Source organism: Choristoneura fumiferana, chromosome 6, assembly GCF_025370935.1.
Source record: "Choristoneura fumiferana chromosome 6, NRCan_CFum_1, whole genome shotgun sequence".
Lineage (NCBI taxonomy): Eukaryota > Metazoa > Arthropoda > Insecta > Lepidoptera > Tortricidae > Choristoneura > Choristoneura fumiferana.
In genome coordinates, this window is record NC_133477.1 from 10,148,671 (window position 1) to 10,169,423 (window position 20,753).

Here is a 20,753-nt window from a genome sequence, read left to right on the forward strand (position 1 = left end):
ATACTTCGCGTCATTATGTTTACAACGTGCCTATTCATATCTCTAAGTTCTTCTGATGTTACGACGATACGAGATAACGCGTCTGCAGCTACGTTACTCGAACCTTTTACGTACTCAATTCTGTAATCGTACTCCTCTAAACTAAGTCTAAACTTTAATAATCTACTCGATGGACTATTGATATTAAACAAGTATACTAATGGCTTATGGTCGGTTTTAATTACAAATGTTTTTCCAAATAAATAAGGTCTAAAATAGCGTACTGACCACACTATGGAAAGTAATTCTTTCTCGATAGTGGGATAATTTAACTCAGCTTTATTTAATGCTCTACTCGCATACGCTATTGGTAAGTCATTTTTATTGCATAACAAAGATCCTATTGCCAATCCTGATGCATCAGTTCGTAAAATAAATTCATTTTCCTCTGAAAAGTCTGGGTATTGAAGTATTGGAGGTTCTACCAAAGATTTTTTCAGTTGGTTAAATGACTCATCACATTCTTCAGTCCATTGAAATATAGTTCCTTTACGACTGAGTTTATTAAGTGGTATAGTAATATGAGCAAAATTTGGAATGAATTTTCTATAATAGTTAGCAAATGCTACAAATCTCTTTACTTCATCGCTATTTTTCGGAGTTGGATAATTTTGCACAATTTTTGTTTTTTCTGGATCAGGGCGAATACCATCAGATGAAATGACATGTCCTAAATATAATATTTCTTTTTTCAAAAATTGACATTTACTTGGATTAAGCTTTAAGTTTACTTTTCTAAGTCTTTCAAATATGTTTATTAAATTTTTGTTGTGTTGATCTAAGTTACGGCCAAAACAAATTAAATCGTCTAAGTAAATTAAACATTTTTCATAATTTAAACCGGACATAGCTACAGTCATAACACGACTAAATGCACTTGGACTTATTTTTAAGCCCATAGGGAGCCTTTTCATTTGGTATTGTTTATCGGTTGTAAAGGCAGTATATTTTCTACTTTCAGGTTTAAGATTTACTTGATAATATGACTGATTTAAGTCTAAATGAGTAAAGTAAATTGATCCTGATAATGAGTCTAGAATGTCTGTTATATTAGGCAAAGGAAATTTATCATCTTTTATCCTATCATTTAATTTTCGGTAATCTATTACAATTCTCCACTTTTTCTCACCTGAACTATCAACTTTTTTTGGAACAATAAGCAAAGGGCTAGACCATTCACTCTGAGTTTCTTCAATAATGTCATCTTTCAGCATTTTTTCTATTTGTTTATTAATTTCAGATTTTTGTGATTTAGGTAAACGATATGGCTTTACATACACTGGTGATACGTTTTCTTTAAGTTGTATGGACTGTTCATAAACATTAGTGATCCCCAATTTGTCTCCTTCCAAATAAAATACGTCTGGATATTTTGCACATATGTTTTCAATAGAAACTTGCTCTTCTAAATTTAAATGACTTAAACTTAACTTTGAAAAAAGTTTTTTGACCCGATCTGAGTTCGCTTTGGATGATTTATCAAATTGACATATGTTGTAATTATTTAATGCATGTATTTCAGGATAAAAATAACTTAATTGAACCTGGGTATCTCTAGTATTCAAAATTTTGACTGGAATTTTTCCATTTCTAGGCGTTACTATAAGACTTGCTATAAATACTCCCTCACATAATTGACTTGAATTTATGACACAATCACCTGAAAAATTAATATCGATATAGTGCACCGATTCACATCTTGGCGGTAATGTCATGTAATTATTATAACCTGTATTTCCCATGTTTAGCTGTAATGTTACTTCCTTGTTATAATTTGACAAAGTTATTGTATTTATCTCAAAGTTTAAAATACACTTATATTCATTAAGAAAATCTTGACCTAATATTCCATCAGTCTGGCATGGCAAATTTTTAACTATATAAAACTTGTGATTAAATATATAATTGTTATATTCCAAATCCAGATAAATAAAACCTTCCGAGAACACTTCACCACCGATGCCATTTATTTTAATACGCTCTACTTGATATTGGATGTCATTACGGATCAGCTGCTCGTGTTTTATTACTGACAAAGTTGCTCCGGTGTCAATTAACCACGAATACGATGCACCAAAGACATTTAGTTTTATTGAGTTTGTATTCATATTGTTACATGAGCATATTGTATGATCGTTATTAGGAACGAAAAAAATGGTTGTTTGTAATTGGATTTTCGACTGTTTCGTTGCTTTCGTTTTCATTTGTGCGCATAGTGTTTACGAAATTTCGACCTCTAGACATATGTATTCTACCTCGCGAATTTCCTCGATTAAATGATGGCTGATAAGACGATGCAGTAGTTTTTGGAATGTAATATGTACGGCCATCGTTACTGCGTCTAAAATTTCCTCGCGATGCATTTGTCAACGACCAGGGGGGTCCCTGATAACCCTTCCGCGATTTCCAGCGTAGCCTCTAGTTCTACCACGATAATTTGTACCACGGGAATGATAAAAGTTTCTTTGATAGTTAAATATAGTATTTTCTGAGGATGGAATGATTTCCTCATCTTTTGCCGTTCTTATCGCGTCTTTTAATGAAGTTATGTTTTTAGATGAAATTATTACTGACAAATTTGGATTTCTGAGACCGTCCGCAAATCTTTTTATTGCTAATTTTTCGTTAACAGGTTTTAATATTTTGTACGCTGCGATATCCCCGTCGGATTCGGATATTGTGAGATCAACGAAAAGCTCTTCAATTTTCTTACCGAAATCTTCAATAGTCAAAGAGTGTTGTTTTGCGCGCATCAAATTCGCGTGTATTGTGCTCGCGGCTTTTTTGGTTAACAAATTTAAACGCATGTCTTCGGTCAGTAATTTACAGGACTCGTAACTGTCTTTTAGTCTTAGTTTTGCATTTTCGCTTAAACGAGTTTTTAAAATAAAATTAATTAATTGTGATTCGGTGTTATCGGAGATCATGGATCTGTATAATTCGATACTGTCGATTAATTTTTTAGTTACCTCCTCGTCTCCTGTCATAACAGGCAGCAAGGACACAGCCGTCCTTAAATCAAATTTTTCCATTTTTTCACAGCTCTGAAAACTTACGTCACTAATTTCGTTATCGCTATCAGATTCGTTAGTGTACAGTCTTATTAATTCTGAATATTTAATTTTGAATTGAACACAAAAATCACTTTCACTTTCACTATTTTCCTTTTCTTTGAAGATTTTGTGCAGTAGGCTCAGCTCCACTAATTTATCTGCTAATTCTTCCTTTCGGCTTCTAGTCTTTAGCTTAACTAATTCTTTTTCCAACGTCAATAAATTTTTATACAGTGTTTCCATTTACATATATTACACGGAAGCGTGTTGTCGTGAAATTTGGCTGACTACTTCTTTTTTGATGGCTTTCTTGTAACAACGATAACAGCATGCGCCAGCAAAATAGATACCGATAATGCAAATGAATATTAAAATAATGAGCAGTATGACATTGGTTCGCTCTGTATGTGTTGCCAATTGTTGTACCACCGCGCCGTTGTTTCCGCCTGCTGTATTTTGGGCAATTATCACGTCTTGCGATTTTGATACAGGTGATCCCATACTACTTAATAATTCCTTCTTCGTTCGATTATTTTTTTGATTTTACACGCCGGGTATAGAATCAGGAACAGCACAATCAGGCAAATAAAAAAATATTTAGTGAACTCACATAGTTTTTCTTCGACTTCTTCTAATTTTTCTGATGTAGTCTGGACCATGATTTTCATCACGACGGAGTACTTCTTCTCAGCAGCGGCGCGGCGGGACTGGCAGGGTCGCCATGTGGTGTGGGGCTGCGCCCGTGTGGGCAATGACTGTACGACGGCTCTTGGTTATGGAATATTGATGTATTTAATATCGAGAGCTTATATACTAGTCTTAATTACGTACAAGTGGAGGGGGTAGGATTCAGTGAAACAGTAACGCTTACAGACTGCTTCGAGGTATCGGATGAGCCGATACTTATTGCTAATGGCATTCCAGACCACCTTGGTCTCTGGGAAACCTATACACAGTCAGTTACCTACCACAACTTGCAATCTTGTAATACTTATATGTAAATACAATGTAAATACCTAGCTTTGGCTTCGATCGCGTGGAATTCGGTAATCGCGCGCTGTTCCCTCGGGAACTGTGCTTTTTTCCGGGATAAAAAGTAGCCTATGTCAACTATCTCTATGCCAAAAATCACGTCGATCCGTCGCTCCGTTTCGACGTGAAAGACAGACAAACACGCAAACATACAAACACACACACTTTCGCATTTATACCTAATATTGGTATGGATTCGGGCCAAGTCTTACAACCCACTGCCATTGGTCGCACTGACTTAAAATTTGGGATTTATATGTAAATCTCGTGATAATTATAATAATTTAGCAGTCACATCTTGGTGGTCCAGTCAGGATTGTCTCCGCCGAGGGGATAGTCGGATAGTTAATGATTCAAGCACGAAAATTGTAAACACAACCCGATACCGCAGCCAGGATCGTCTACTAATGAGGGAACTCCTCAAAGGTGATGGCACTGATTCGAAACTTTGCATGTGGGTAGGTACGTTCAGTTGAATTATAATTCAGTAGGTACAATTTTTCGCCTTTTTTCGAGTGATGTGATTTCAAAAATGGCGGTTTATTGCTTTGCCTCCTAGCAGCTACTGGTCTAGCACATTTCTTGATGCTCAACCTAATAATAGGTACACTTTATTTTCCAAGGTACGTTTTGGACTATAATCTACTTCCAGCCGAACAGGCACTTATGTTTTTGCCAAAACCGGATTCGAATCATTATCATTTAAATTTGCATTGTTCGATGTCCCCGCAGTTTTTGTGACTAATTCTCACTTCAAATGAGCATAAAGTAAGTACTTTTTGCGTGACTATCCCACAGTTGAAAAAATGCCACGAAAGCAATGCTTACAATAAATCCCTATGTTATTACCAACAAGATCGAATAGGTCGTCATTCGCAAGACTGAAAAATTGCTGGCTTTAACGTACGCACAATTTTCAAAAAGTAAGCTCAAACTTTAAGATACCCCGTTTTCTATCATATCCAGACGACTTTTGATTGATATTTCAATAGCACCGTGTTTGATGGAGTAGGTAGTTGGAGTATATTTTTTTTACGTTAAGTGGGTTGTTAGAAATGTGACTTTGGAAACTCGGGAGTAGCCGGTAGGCAGTCGTCAGGAGACACTCGACAATCAGTGGTGTTTACATTGAGCTAGCATTGACATTGATAATGCTGCGGTGAAGATTCACGACCAAGGTAAGCAGAGTGTGCATTCTATCGTAGTAAAATTAACAAAGGCGTACCTACATAATAGCCGCAACCGAGTTATTGATACTTAAGTACCTACGTTAGCGAAGACGTCATGCCGATACGCACCGACAAACGCACTGCTAATTTGTCCAAGGTCATACTGAAGAGATCAAACCACTCTCTTTGTTAACCCCCGACGCAAAAAGAGGAGTGTTATAAGTTTTACCGCTATTTAACCCCCGACGCACCAAGAGGGGACTTATAAGTTTGACCGCTATGTGTGCCTGTGTGTCTGTCTGTCTGTCTGTCTGTGGCACCGTAGCTCTTAAACGGGTGGACCGATTTGAATGCAGGTTTTTATTTGATGGTTCTTAGACATGTTTTATCAAAATCGGTTCAGCCGTTTTTGAGATATTGAACTTTGAAATGACAAATTCGGTGGTTTTCCAACATTCTGTTGGTTAGGTTATACATTTCGGATAATAGGTACCTAACCTACCTTGTCTCACGAGTATATTGAAACTGTTGATTAAAACCTCGACAAAGTCTTCTTCAACCTCGACATTGGCGGTATAATTTCTATTGATTTGAATTTAGTAGGTGATAGTGGAAATTCCTATGGAAATGTTTGTTAGTTCCTCTTTCATTAACATTAGGTTTCTTACATTTGCTGACTGACAACTTTGCTCGCAACCTGTTATTTTTAGAGGTGCCAGCTGTATAATGTGCAATTTTTTAAACAAGTGCGAGTTGGACTCGCACACGAAGGATTCCGTACCATTATCTATAAGTACTTACAATATTAGACATTAGCAAAAACAAACAAGTTTGTAGTATGGGAGCCCCCTTAAATATTTATTTTATTCTGTTTTTAGTATTTGTTGTTATAGCGGCAACAGAAATACCTACATAATCTGTAAAAATTTCAACTGTTTAGCTATCACGGTCCATGAGATACAGCCTGGTGACAGACTGACTGACAGACGGCCAGACGGACGGACAGCGAAGTTTAATAATAGGGTTTCCTTTTTACCCTTTGGGTACGGAACCCACGTCACCCATGCACGAAATGGTCCCAAATCAGCAGTCTGCCGGTCTTGTGAACGGCGCTCAATGGGTTCTAACTCACCTACAGTCTTGATTTTCATGCATGTGCAGACATGTTGTCCAGTGAATGCGGCGCGGGCGCGACCAGCGCGGCAGGTGCGGCGGTGGCTGCGGCTTTGCAGTTCTTTGCTGCTTCCCAATGCCTGGTCCGCGAGGACTGGCCAATTAACGCCGCAGTGGACAGTGAGTGAGATATTACACTAAGACGCGTTTCCGTCAAAGCGAAACGGAGACTTCAACTATTATAAGTAACTATATATATAGCCGTTACCCGCAACTTCGTGTCCGCACAGAATTCGTGTATAGCTATCCCGCGGGAACTATGAAATTAAAACAACAATCCATTATTTTTTCAATGTTTTCTAGTGTTAATCTATTGCGTTTCACATCTAAAACCCATTTTTAAGCCAAAATTGATCTCTCTACTTCAATAGACGTTAACGCGGCCAATTTGTACATAGAAATTTCATCTGATGCCGATTCGTGAGATATTTGTTCGGCGTATGCTCTGATAACATCAATCTGCCAGCAATCAGCTGTGAACAAATCCAGATTGTCTTGGCCATCGCACTAAACAGTCCAATTTAATATGTATTACTTGTGAGTTACATCGTGTCATGCGATGGCCAAGTCAATCTATTTATTTAAAACATAAAATATTTAAACATTGATATAAGAAAGAAGACGAAGAAAGAAAGAAGACATATTCACTTACACAGAAGACACACATATACAGCAAAATTAACACAAATAAAATAAAAAATTACAGAAAAACACATGAAAACATTAAATACAATATATACAATGTTGTGTGTCCCCGCACTATAAGATGCTAGCTATATAATAAGCTAAGCTATATGATGCTATTTAAGGTGCTATATGGTCACTATAAGATGTTGTTAGGTTAGCTAATTACGTAATAAATAACTTAAGACAGAAGGAGGAAGGATTAACCGACTTGGTATTACATGGATCTCACAACTTTTTACGGTAGGAGAACTGAGTTACGAGACTTGTTCTTTTTACAAATTTTGTTTTTATTGGCATTTTATTAACATAATACCAACACGGAATAGTTATTTTGTGCAACAAGAGAGCAAAGTTTGTTTTTTGATGCGAGTGTTGAATTTGAATGCCGAGTAAGCGAAGGATTCCACAATTGAATCACGAGCGTTAGGGAGTGATTCTAGGTTAGAATCCTGAGAGCAGCAAGGGATTCAAACACACGAGATGCAAAAAAACTTTGGTCTCGTGTGACACATACAATTTTTCACCTCAGCAGCGAGAACATAATTTAAATGTAACATACGAATAAAACAAACACAATTTTTTAAATACAATCCGAGTATTAAGAAACAAGTAATAATAATCACATTTAAAACCCTTACTCAAAAATGATACGTATACAGTTGCGATTACATCTTTAAAAGTCACCAGAAAGTTAAGAGCAATACTCATAGGTACTCATAACATGCATTGTAGAACTTCTTGTAAAATATGTCATACTTATTTTTTAATACCGCAACAAGCCTCATCTTTGGGTCATTAAAAAGGATGAACAATAAACGTATAATCAACTTGTATTGTATAGTGATCTGGGATTTTGATGCCATAGTTTCGGATGTCAAGTAGAAGGAGTAATATGGATACGCCGTTTATCCCGCGATACCAATTAAACGGTTGCAAAAATATATAATATATGCTATTTTCACCTCAGCACCTCAAACAGGCAGGTTTTGCTATGAGAATTCAGTGAGCAAAGTCGCATTTTGCTCACTCCGTGAGACAAAATAAGTTTTTTTTTTTAAATACTGAGTACAGGATTGGGTCTACTCACTGAATTCCAAATATTTGAACTTTACTTTGATCTGTCACTTTCACTTCAACACGAAAAAAGCGAGAGATAGGATCAAATGTGTTGATTACAATCTTAAATTAAATGTATGGTATTAAAAATATATCGTTACCTAAAAAATACATGACAACGAAATATTTCCAAAATGTAAATTTTCCCGATCTTTTATAAAGTATGCAACCTCGTTGCACGAAAGACGCTTCTCTTGTTTTTTTTTTATAAAAGAATTTCGTATTTTGTACTAATCGTTGATCGGAGACTGCCTCTACAGTTGGAATAAATATTTGTCAAATTGAATGAATTTGTAACAAATCTATTTATGTTTAAATAATAGGAATCTAAATCTTAATAAAATCATATTTAAAGGTTTAATACCATTTATAATAAATAATACACTACAAAAATAATGTTATTCGAAAAAAAAATTGGGTTGTTGAGACACAAGATGACTTTATCTCCACTCACATTTTTTCCACTTGTATCCTACTCGTATAGTAATCAGTAGCCTTATGAGAGTTAAATTATCGTACCTATAGAACTTTCTTAACACCAATAGTCTAGTCTAGTTAACTCTAGTGCGTGAATTCAGACAGGTCGAGCTGGGACTTTGTGGTGGTGGGCGGCGGAACGGCGGGTGCAGCGCTGGCGGCGCGGCTGGCGCGGCTCCCAGGCTCCGTGCTGCTGCTCGAGGCCGGCTCCGATCCACCGGTGGAGTCCATCGTTAGTACATGGTTCTGTAGTAATTCCATGGTGGTGGGGGGGCACAAGGTGCGGCTAGCGAGCATCATGGTAGTGGGCGGCAGTACGGCGGGCGCAGCGCTGGCGGCGTGGCTGGCGCGGCTCCTAGGCTCCGTGCTGCTGCTCGAGGCCGGCTCCGATCCACCGGTGGAGTCCATCGTTAGTACATGGTTCTGTAGTAATTCCATGGTGGTGGGCGGCGGCACGAGGGTGCGGCTAGCGAGCATCATGGTAGTGGGCGGCAGTACGGCGGGCGCAGCGCTGGCGGCGTGGCTGGCGCGGCTCCTAGGCTCCGTGCTGCTGCTCGAGGCCGGCTCGATCCACCGGTGGAGTCCATCGTTAGTACATGGTTCTGTAGTAATTCCATGGTGGTGGGCGGCGGCACGAGGGTGCGGCTAGCGAGCATCATGGTAGTGGGCGGCAGTACGGCGGGCGCAGCGCTGGCGGCGTGGCTGGCGCGGCTCCTAGGCTCCGTGCTGCTGCTCGAGGCCGGCTCCGATCCACCGGTGAAGTCCATCGTTAGTACATGGTTCTGTAGTAATTCCATGGTGGTGGGCGGCGGCACGAGGGTGCGGCTAGCGAGCATCATGGTAGTGGGCGGCAGTACGGCGGGCGCAGCGCTGGCGGCGCGGCTGGCGCGGCTCCTAGGCTCCGTGCTGCTGCTCGAGGCCGGCTCCGATCCACCGGTGAAGTCCATCGTTAGTACATGGTTCTGTAGTAATTCCATGGTGGTGGGCGGCGGCACGAGGGTGCGGCTAGCGAGCATCATGGTAGTGGGCGGCAGTACGGCGGGCGCAGCGCTGGCGGCGTGGCTGGCGCGGCTCCTAGGCTCCGTGCTGCTGCTCGAGGCCGGCTCCGATCCACCGGTGAAGTCCATCGTTAGTACATGGTTCTGTAGTAATTCCACGGTGGTGGGCGGCGGTACGGCGGGCGCAGCGCTGGCGGCGTGGCTGGCGCGGCTCCTAGGCTCCGTGCTGCTGCTTGAGGCCGGCTCTGACCCACGTGGCGTGCGTCCATTGTTAGTAGATGGTTCTAATTTATATTTGTTAACTCCGTGGTGGTGGGCAGCGGCACAGGAGCGCGGCTTCTTTGGGCCCGCTACATATAGACATCAATTATACGCTCATTCTGGCATCAGTTAAGTCCTTCTGGTTTTGTTATTCACATCGAATCGACGAATATTATTAAAACGTTTATTTTTCATTTCTCTGTTGTCAGTTGTATACAACATACAGCTCAAATTATTTTTTTCAAGTATTTTATCAGCTGCTCTTACTCTTCTTCGTATTTCGAATTCAGGGGACCTATTTTTGTAATCATAAAAAATACTTGCCATGAAATTGAAAATAGAATAGAGTAGGTATACAAAATTAGGAGTGTGTAATGCATAAGTACAATTTTGATTTTTTTTACAATAAAACAATTTTTCAAGCAGCATGTCGAGTTTAATCGAAGTAAAAATATATAAAAAACGGGTAGGTATATAGATATGTTTGTTTTCTGCCTTCAGATACCTGGATTCCGTTACTCGTTGAAAGGTAGTCAGTACGACTGGAATTTCACGAGCGTAGACGACTCGTGGAGTAGCCAGGCGCTCCGCGGTGGGCAGCGGCAGCCCCGCGGCCACATGCTCGGCGGCAGCGGCTCTCTCAATGACATGGTGTACGCCAGAGGCTACCCCGCAGACTACGACGAGTGGGCCACCATCGTCGGCGACATTTGGAACTGGACGACAGTACTGGAGTACTTCAAAAAGACGGAATACCTCACGGACGAAAGGATAATCGACGACCCGGAACTTATGAAATATCATGGTCGGAGCGGGGATATTGAGGTAACCGGTCTACGTGAGTCCACAAACGTGACTGACAGATTCCTTGAAGCATTTAAAGAGCTAGGTTTCGCGATGGTGAAGGACATGACGTATCCGAAACTTATTGGAGCCGGTCGATTTTCTCATACGATTAGAGACGGCCGCAGAGATAGCACGCTAACAGCGATGCTGAACAAGGTCGAAAACGATAGGAATAATTTGAAGGTGGTCAAACAGGCGTTTGTTACGAAAATTTTGATTCAGAATAACACGGCTTACGGCGTTGAAGTGCTTCTGAACGGAGATCAGTTTACCTTCTTTGCTAACAAAGAAGTGGTCGTGACAGCCGGGACGTTTAACACTCCGAAGCTCTTGATGCTCTCTGGGCTAGGGCCGAAAGATCAATTAGAAAATTTAGACATCGCAGTCATAAAGGACTTGCCCGTTGGAGAAAATCTTCACGATCACATCATGGTGCTGACTTTCTTGGCAGCTGATAACGGTACATGCTATTCGCCCAAATCAGAATCTCACATGGACGTGATAAGGTACCTTTACGATCGTACCGGATCATTGTCAATGACGAACAGTATGGGAGCTTACATCAAAGACCCGAGCGTCGACGGACCGCTGTTCGCGATCTATCCCAGCTGCATGCCGGTTAACACGCAGTTTTACCAACAATGCGTAGAACTTCTGGGATTCAAAGAAAAAATTTGTGCGAAACTTCAATCGGAGTTAGAAAATTACGAAGTATTGCCGTTGGCGGTCGTGTTATTGAAACCAAAATCTAGAGGTCGATTGAGATTGCAATCGAAGGACCCTTCAGCAGCGCCTTTGATATATTCAGGCACTTTTAACGATACGTCAGACTTGACCGCGTTTCCCGACGCTTTGAATGTGGCCTGGTCAGTGGCAAACACTTCTTACTTCCGAATGAAGAACGCTCGCGTCGTTGAGCTTGAGGTTGACGTCTGCGCTGATAGTAGTGAGTTAGAAAAGGTGAAGTGCGATGCTCGGGCGATGGCGACGTCAGCGTGGCACGCGACGGGCACGGCGGCGCTGGGCGCGGTGCTGGACGCGCGGTTGCGCGTGCGCGGCGTGGCGCACCTTCGCGTGGCCGACGCGAGCGTCATGCCGAAGATCATCCGAGGAAACACGAACGCGCCTGTCGTAATGATCGCCGAGAGGGCGGCCGACTTCATCAAAGAGGAGCATTATGGAACTAATTACACGTAGAAAGTGGTATAGGTTCTGTAGAACAGAAGACGCGGCGCCGTGCAAAATCGACCAATTTTTTTAAAATGTGAATACTTAAGACTAGTTGACGATTTGCGTAGTACCTATGCCCATGTGAAATGATCATCTGTGTGTATATACCACACAAAAGAAAAAGCGACCTGATATTTAAAAGATAGTGTATGTTTCTACATTTACCCATCTTTATTTTGAATAAAATATGATAGAAACTAGAAACATACACTTACTGATATTATCATTTTACGTATGACATTCAAACGGCTTCTGTTTTTCTTTTGAGTGGCATAATTAAAAAAAAATCGCATCTCTGCCTTTAAACATCATCTTGAGTTTACCACCTGAGTTTTGAGAACAGCTTATGCTCTGGGGCTATGGGGGTCGATTTTTGTTATTACCTATATCTATATATACCTATAGGTGCCTATAGTATAATAATGTGTAAAATACAATTGGAACATGGTGCTAATCTGTGCATTGCTACTTACAAAACTATCTTTCGGATTGAATTAGTTGTGAATAATATTTCGGCAGTAATTTCTCCATCTTTAAATTGTGTTTTCACAAGCTTTCAAAAATTAACTTTTAGAGGCATTCCTGCTATTATTAGGTATTTACACGGTTCGAACTTATGTATCCGTTGTCGACGGATACGTCGTGATGGATATCATTATATATGTATTATGTAGGTAACATCATAACATAAGATAGGCCGAGATTTGAAAATGTCGAATTCTACACGTGTCGCGCTCTGCTAGCTCAGATTTAGGTATGGAAGCGCTTTTAAGCTTATGGTACCTACCTATATACTTACAATAAGTCAATGGTTTTTAGTTGAAAGTATTTTTTGTAATTTGTAAATGAAATGTAATTAGTATTGACTCGACTTTTACAGTTATTATTTTTATCGTATGACTACCAATTATTAGATATTTTATGATTTTATGTAAAAGCTCACAATAAAGATTTTACGAACGGATCTTTATACATTATTATTTATTTTGTTTGTTTTTAACAGCAAGAAGTTTACCTAGGTACTTGATGAAATCTAAAATATTCAAAAGCTTAAAAATCATGGATTGTGTTTACCGAGATTTGAACCCCGCATCTCTTGGTTGATCGGGATCTAGGATGCAAGTTAAATGCAATGAGTGTTTTTGTGACAGGCCAGTTACCCTAATAAATATCGTGGGTCCTTGTCCTTAACAATGAGGTCCGTTTGACATTTGTGTCACATTTTGAGCAAGAAGCAGAAAGAGCATTAGTGAAATGAGCAATTCAAGCAAAACCGTAACATTAAACGAGGTTGCCATTTGCACCACAAATGGCCACCTTTGTGAAACACCTCGGGGAAGCACTTTCATCTCGCTGGGACCGATCTTTGTCTTGCGTCATGGGCTGGCTGAGAGCTCGTATAATAAGTTCCATAATTAGAGCGACTAGCATGTGCATTCGAGGCATCCGTCACAAATGGAAGCCAGCAGCGAAGCTGTTTGGCTTTGATGATGGTGCTGCCCTACCACACTCCGACTGACAGACTGACTTGACCATTTTTTTTTCTTAGTTAAGTAATCAATTTATTAGTCTTCCTTTTTTATTTGTTATTACTTTCTAATGTATCTTTCTATGTATAGTTTATAGAATATGTGTAAATAAATTATATTTGTTATCACATTAAACGAGGTTCTACGTTGTTTCTTAGACCACATTTTAATAGAATTTCGTTTAACAGTTTTTTTTTCATATTATTGTTTAAATACATGAAATACTTACTTTGAAGAAATTTGTATCATTGATTTTTGTTACAAATAAAATTCATTATTTAGGTATTCATTTCATAGAATAACAAATCAAATAGGTATTTATTTTTTATTTATTTATATTCTTTATTCTTATACTAGCTTAAGCCCGCGACTTCGTCTGCGCGGATCTAGGTTATCGCGCGGTGGCGCCCTCTACCGGAATAAAAGGTATCCTATGTTGATCCTTGGGGTTCAAAATACCTATATACCAAATTTCATCAAAATCGGTTCAGTGGTTTCGACGTGAAAGCGTAACAGACAGACATACAGACAGAGTTACTTTCGCATTTATAATATTACTAGCTTTTACCCGCGGCTTCGCACGCGTAAACTATTCGGTCTGGTAGTTGCAATTGAAATTTTCGGGATTTTACAAAATTCCCCTGGAAATTTCCAAAATTTATATCGTGGTCTTCATTGAGGTTGTGTTGTGAATAACTGTACAAAATTCAAGACTCTAAACCCAGTGCTAAAATTTCAAAAATTTTCCCTATACAAATTCAAATTCATATCATTTATTCAGTGAATAGGCCGCAATGGGCACTTTTACACGTAATTTTTTTAAATATCAGCACTTTTGGAAAGACCATCATAGCCAAGAAGAATGCGCCGCAAGAAGCTTGGCAGAAAGTCATTTTTTCAAAATAATCTAGTACAAATAAAATACTTAAAAACTACAGTAAGTATACAATTAAAGAAAAAATTACAAAATAATAATGACAATAATACACGGATGTGTGGGGTCCCTTAGTTACAAAACTATCCCGTGGAAATATCGGGATAAAAAGAAGCGTATGTGTTATTCCAGACGTCCGGCTACCTACATACCAAATTTCATGCCTCTAAGCCCAGCGGTTGTTATTTCGAGATTTTATCCCTATCCCGTGGGAATATCGGAATAAAAAGTAGCCTATGTGTTATTCCAGAGGTCCAGCTACCTACATACCAAATTTCATGGCTCTAAGCCCAGTGGTTGTTATTTCGAGATTTTATCCCTAGTTATCCCGTGGGAATATCGGGTCAAAAAGTCACTTAAGTGTTATTTCAGATGTTCAGTTACCTACATACCAAATTTCATGACTCTAAGCCCAGCGGTTATTTATCCCTAGGTATCCCGTAGGAATATCGAGTCAAAAAGTTGCCTATGTGTTATTTCAGACATCCAACTACCTACATACCAAATTTCATGACTCTAAACCCAGCGGTTGTTATTTCAAGATTTTATCCCTATCCCGTGGGAATATCGGAATAAAAAGTAGCCTATGTGTTATTGCAGAGGTGCAGCTACCTACATACTAAATTTCATGGCTCACAGCCCAGCGGTTGTTATTTTAAGATTTTATCCCTAGGTATCCCGTGGGAATATCGGGTCAAAAAGTCACCTATGTTTTATTCCAGACGTCCAACTACCTAAATACCAAATTTCATGACTCTAAGCCTAGCGGTTGTTATTTCGAGATTTTATCCCTATCCCGTGGGAATATCGGGATAAAAAGTATCCTATGTTTTAATCCAGGTTATAAACTAACTTTCCGCCAAATTTCATCCAAATCCGTCCAGCCGTTTAAGCGTGAAAAAGTAACAAACATACTCACTCACTCACAAACTTTCACATTTATAATATTAGTAGGAAGGATTAGTAGGGATTATTTAGTTGATATAAAACTTATTACAAAGAAAAACATTTCATGTGGTGGTAGTTTCTAATCGTTTTAATTCATACCTGCGACAAAATGCATACGCTCCCATAACGGCCGTAGCGATTCACTTTCAGGAGTGTGGTCACAGTTCTTACCTAACCTACTTTTCTGGTAGCGATTCGTTTTGTGGTGAGGTCACAAGTCACAGCTCTAATCTAACCAAATCTAACCTACATAAAATTAGAATTACTGTATTAAAATGTGTTAATTTTTATTAAATTATGGACAACATAATGTCTATTTTTACATTTTCAAACAAAATATAGAACCATACACCAGATAAAAAATATTCTTTAAAAAATAATTCTATGGTTTGACACAATTGTTAAATAAAACAATTTTACTATAAAATTCATTGAATTATTTTTCTATTAAATATGTTTCATTCAAGTAAATAGTAAGTAATTGAAACAATAATATTCGAAGTAAAAATGCAAGGACTAAATATATTTTAATGAAACATTTTCTGCGAAACGAAATTCCGTGAAATTTCTGTCTGAGAAAGAAGGGAACACCAATAAACGGTCCTCGACACTAAAAAGCGCTCGGTCGTTTTTTGCAATAAACGCTGCGAGCATTGATGCATTTGACGCACATCAATTTTGTATCAGATACCTCCTTACTTACCTACCTCACCGCGTAAGACAATGTTTGGTAATAAAATAATTAAATTAGATTACCTGATGCAAAATTGATATGCGTCAAGTCAAACGCGGCGTTTATCGCATAAAAGAACCGAGCGCCTAACACCATCTAGTGATATTCCACCGGTCAGACTATCGATTAGACTAGGTACACCAATGCGACCCGAATAACGGGCATCAGCCCGAGCTGGTCGCATTCTTTCGATGAATAAAGAAATAGTACATTACTGTAGAGGCCGGCAACCCCAGGTTCCGGCCGAGGCTTGTATAGTGCTTTTCTCAAACATTACATAAATATTGACGTTGTGTTACAAATAATAAGCCGAGAAGTATCGCGCTGCAGGTGCTGTGGCTGCGTGCGCGCGGTCACTCTAGCGGCCTGCAAAGAGATTTCATACAACCTTTCAGGCCGCTGGCCGGCAATGCGACCGTCTTTTGTTTAAACGCGCGCTCTGCGACACGGCGCACGCTCAGCAACACCACAGCACGCACAGCAGCACCGCCAGCAGGGACCGCGACATGCGCGTACACAACAAGGCGAACAGACTAGCGTCCCGCCAGCTTCATTTCTTGTTTTTTTTTTTTTCATTTTATTTAATGTAATGTTTGAGAAAAGCACTATACAAGCCTCGGCCGGCAACCCCCTACTTCCCGGCCTCTACAGTAATGTACTATTTCACCTCACTAGCTCGAAAAAGCTTTCTTTATCCTTCGAAATCTGCGTGAACAGTCGCTTTTTATCTTCTTGGCTGGAAAGAGTTTTTGAAATTTGAACGTTATCGTGAACGGGTGCCCCCTTGAAAATACATATCGACCGCGTACTTTCACAACATCGTATCTGGCCACATAATAATTATTGCTTTAGAATCATCTTTATGGTAAGAACGATAGAGTGTTGATTTGTTGTATAATTCGGGTAGATACTAGGTTGAGGATATAAGCGTTGAATATTGACGTGTTCAGCGTGTTCACAAAGAAAGTTCGTCGTACATTGTTGAAGTAATATTTAAATCTGTTAATTAGTTATTTTATTATTTTTATTAAACATTTATTTGGTAATATTTAATAAAGCTCATTTCAGTTTTCTGACTTTTCTGAAATTATTCCCAATGCGCCTATAATTACAAAAAATCAGAACAAACAAAAATAAAATAGGATATCAAATGATGAAAAGAGATTCGGAAGCACACCCGAAAAAAAAATTACACGTTCTGAAACGTGGTTTGTCATAAATTATTTCATTAATATAAATGCGTTAGTGTTTTCATTCTTGTAATTATTGTTGTTATTTATTATAATAATACTTACCAAATTATTTAACATATAATACCAAAAAAAACTAGATAACATTTATTTGGCGCTAGTATTATATCACGAAAAACTTTTTCACGAACGACTTTATCACGAAAACTTTATCACGAAAAACTTTATCACGAATAGACTTTACCACTAAAGACTTTTCACGAAAACTTTACCACTAAAGACTTTATCACGAAAACTTAATCACGAACAGACTATATCACGAAAAGACTTTACCACGAACAGACTATATCACGAATATCGGGTCAAAAGTTATCTACGTGTTATTCCAGACGTCCAACTATCTACATACCAAATTTCATGTATCTAAGCCTAGCGGTTGTTATTTCAAAATTTTATCCCTATCCCGTGGGAATGTGGGGATAAAAAGTATCCTATGTTTTAATCCAGATTATAAACTAACTTTTTGCCAAATTTCATCCAAATCCTCTAGCCGTTTCAGCGTGAAGAAGTTTCAAACATTTTTCGTGATAAAGTCTATTCGTGATAAAGTCTATTCGTGATATAGTTTTCGTGATAAAGTTTTTTCGTGATAAAGTCTATTCGTGATATAGTCTATTCGTGATTTAGTTTTCGTGATAAAGTCGTTCGTGAAAAAGTTTTCGTGAAATAGTTTTCGTGATATGGTCTTTTCGTGATAAAGTCGTTCGTGAAAAAGTTTTCGTGATAAAGTCGTTCGTGAAAAAGTTTTTCGTGATATAATACTAGCGCCGTCAATATTAACAATTCTAGTAATAATTATTTTAACTTGAAGTAGGTTTAGCTACTTGCATAGTTAAATGTAAAAAGTACTGGTTAACTCACTTATCAACGTCCAACCCAAACCTTGGATCTAGAAAGCTGAACTTATAGTTGGACTTCGAAATTCCCTCTTTTTTATGGAGACAAGAACGTGGATGTATTTTGAGATATTTCCATGGGATGAGAATTCTGCGATTTAGAGGAAGCTAAGCTACTGGCATTTCTTCTATTCTCTATAGGTACCATATAGGTACTAATACTGTTTGCTCTATTCTCTTTGACGCTTACGCTAGACTGCCAGTGCTGCCAGTCAAAAGTACCTACTCTATGGTCAATGCCATGTTCACAGATTTTGATTTTTTTCTTGTTATGTAGTCTAAAACTACATTTTTGTCTTGTTGACGTGTTCACAAGATTATCATCAGTGGTATAATAATAACAGAAATATCTACACCTATTTGATAGGTATAATTGTAGCTAAATATGTTGAAAAAGTACGATGAGGTAACATTTTTGAATTTTACAAGTCATTTCAAATTCATATCGGATAAGTTATCGTAGTAGGTATTTTGTCAATCGGGTGAAGATCGATTCTTGTTTTTTGATTACTCTTCTCTAGCATTCAAAGGTTATGACTGGCAGAGATCCCTTCAGGGATACGTCCGCCTTTGTACTTAACACTTTTTTTTGTAACCTTTTTGTATTTCCTTTTTGTACAATAAAGAGTATAAACCAACAAACAAACAAACAAGATCGCGGGAACCGACTTGGCGGTAGCCACTAACTAACCTGATCGTCTTTGAAGATAATTTTTGGTGGCGGATTGGCTTATTTAATTTTAAGACCGGAATGATGAAAATGACAATTCTATATTACCACAAAGACAACGTTAAACACAAATTTAACACTTAGGTGTCTCATTTTTTTTGTGGTAGGACCATGTAGTAGGTATATTCATTTTGCTTTTGGTTTACTATTATATAAAATAATAATTAACGTTTTCTAGGCTCTAAGTAATTTGCGGAAAGGATCACAGTCCCCTGACAGTTCAAGAGGATGCAACGTTTTCAAACTCTTGAAAGATGAAGATTACGATGGAGAACCGAAGGATAAATCGAAGGGAGAGCCATCTAAGAGAAAGCCCTCTAAGAGGAAGCCCTCTAAGAAAGAGCCCTCAAAGGGAGAGCTCTCTAAGGGAGAGCCCTCTAAGAAAGAGCCCTCAAAGGAAGAGCCCTCTAAGGAAGAGCCCTCAAAGGAAGAACCCTCAAAGGAAGAGCCCTCAAAGAAAGAGCCCTCAAAGGAAGAGCCCTCAAAGGAAGATCCCTCAAAGGAAAAGCCCTATAAGGGAGAACCCTCAAAGAGAGAGATCCCTAAGGAAGAGCATTCTAAGGGAGAGCCCAATAAGGAGGAGCTCTCTGAGGAAAAGCCCACTAAGGTAAACGGTTACGTATTATGATGCGAAAGTTCAAAATACCGAAAGTATTTTTTGCTGACAGTTTAAAATACCTAAAGTTTACAAGTCCGAAGACACGATACGAGCCACTGGAACAATGGAACATTGTCAGTAAAGTCACATCTGGACGTCCATTGGTAAATAGAAGATAAAAGATTTTAGAAAACATTTAGTATTTTCGGAACCCCTTTATAAAGGGGAGTGCTTTCACGATGGCAGCACCAGCACCCCGCGTGTTGCCTCACGAAGCGCGTCGCGGTACACCCACGCGAAGGCAACAGGGTCTCATAATCGTGACTTGGGACGTTTAATTTGTTTTTCTAATAATTTATTGAATCAGGCGTTACTTTGCGGCGAGGTCCATATCAGTGATCTATAAATAATTACTGTGCTCACCCGCGACCAAAGGGTCAAAGGGACAAAAGGTCGCGGCTAAACAAAGTAAAATGTTTATAATTCATTCTTTTTTAAAATATTATCTATTGTTTGTTATAGCGCAAAGTTCGTAAAGGCAAGAAGAGAAAGCCGAAGATTGAGGACATAGACCCAGATAAAGAGGGAGTGTTGGAGTATCACAAAATGCTCGTGTTCAGCGAGAACCTGCCGAGTAAGGACACTCAGTTTAATTACAAAAAAGACTTGGAAAAAAAAAGAAAAAAGAAGGTCGCAGAAGATGTCCCAGACACCAAGCCCCCTGCTCCAGTTGAAGAGCCAAAACCAGAGCCCGTTCCCGCAGTCGAAGAACCGGTACAAGAGACCACACCTGAAGATGGAGAAAAAGTACGTGGCTTCCATACACTCTTTAACTACTATTCTGAAACTATGGGGCTATAACGTAATTATTTATTAAAAGTTTTTTTGCGCAGTCGGTTTTTTTAAAAAAATATATAATTTTTTATGTCCATACGTTTATAAGTATAAGGGGTTGGTGATTGGGATTGGGTGCAAAGAGGCCGTCTAGCCGTTCTTCCATCTAGACTAGAAGTTCAAGCGACCATCAATCACCTGAGCACCTCTGAGTTTTTCT

At 39.0% G+C, this 20,753-nt stretch overlaps 2 protein-coding genes across 5 annotated transcripts in view; both read left to right on the forward strand.

Moving 5' to 3' along the window:
- The first annotated feature begins 5,176 nt into the window (after positions 1–5,176).
- Positions 5,177–13,045, forward strand: LOC141429001 (ecdysone oxidase-like). The gene is made up of 4 exons (XM_074089132.1): positions 5,177–5,302; positions 6,455–6,586; positions 8,848–8,978; positions 10,507–13,045. Exons 2-4 carry the CDS (start codon positions 6,457–6,459, stop codon positions 12,046–12,048), a joined length of 1,803 nt encoding a protein of 600 aa, XP_073945233.1. The 5' UTR covers positions 5,177–5,302; positions 6,455–6,456; the 3' UTR covers positions 12,049–13,045.
- Positions 13,046–18,644: 5,599 nt separating this feature from the next.
- Positions 18,645–20,753, forward strand: part of LOC141429003 (anoctamin-6-like) — a 29,167-nt gene continuing 27,058 nt past the window's right edge. For all 4 annotated transcript variants that reach the window (XM_074089134.1, XM_074089135.1, XM_074089137.1 and 1 more), the window contains exons 1-3: positions 18,645–18,777; positions 19,280–19,708; positions 20,222–20,506. In XM_074089134.1, coding sequence (XP_073945235.1) covers positions 18,757–18,777; positions 19,280–19,708; positions 20,222–20,506 — 735 coding nt within the window. In that variant the 5' untranslated portion in view covers positions 18,645–18,756. The remainder of the gene's footprint in view (positions 18,778–19,279; positions 19,709–20,221; positions 20,507–20,753) is intronic.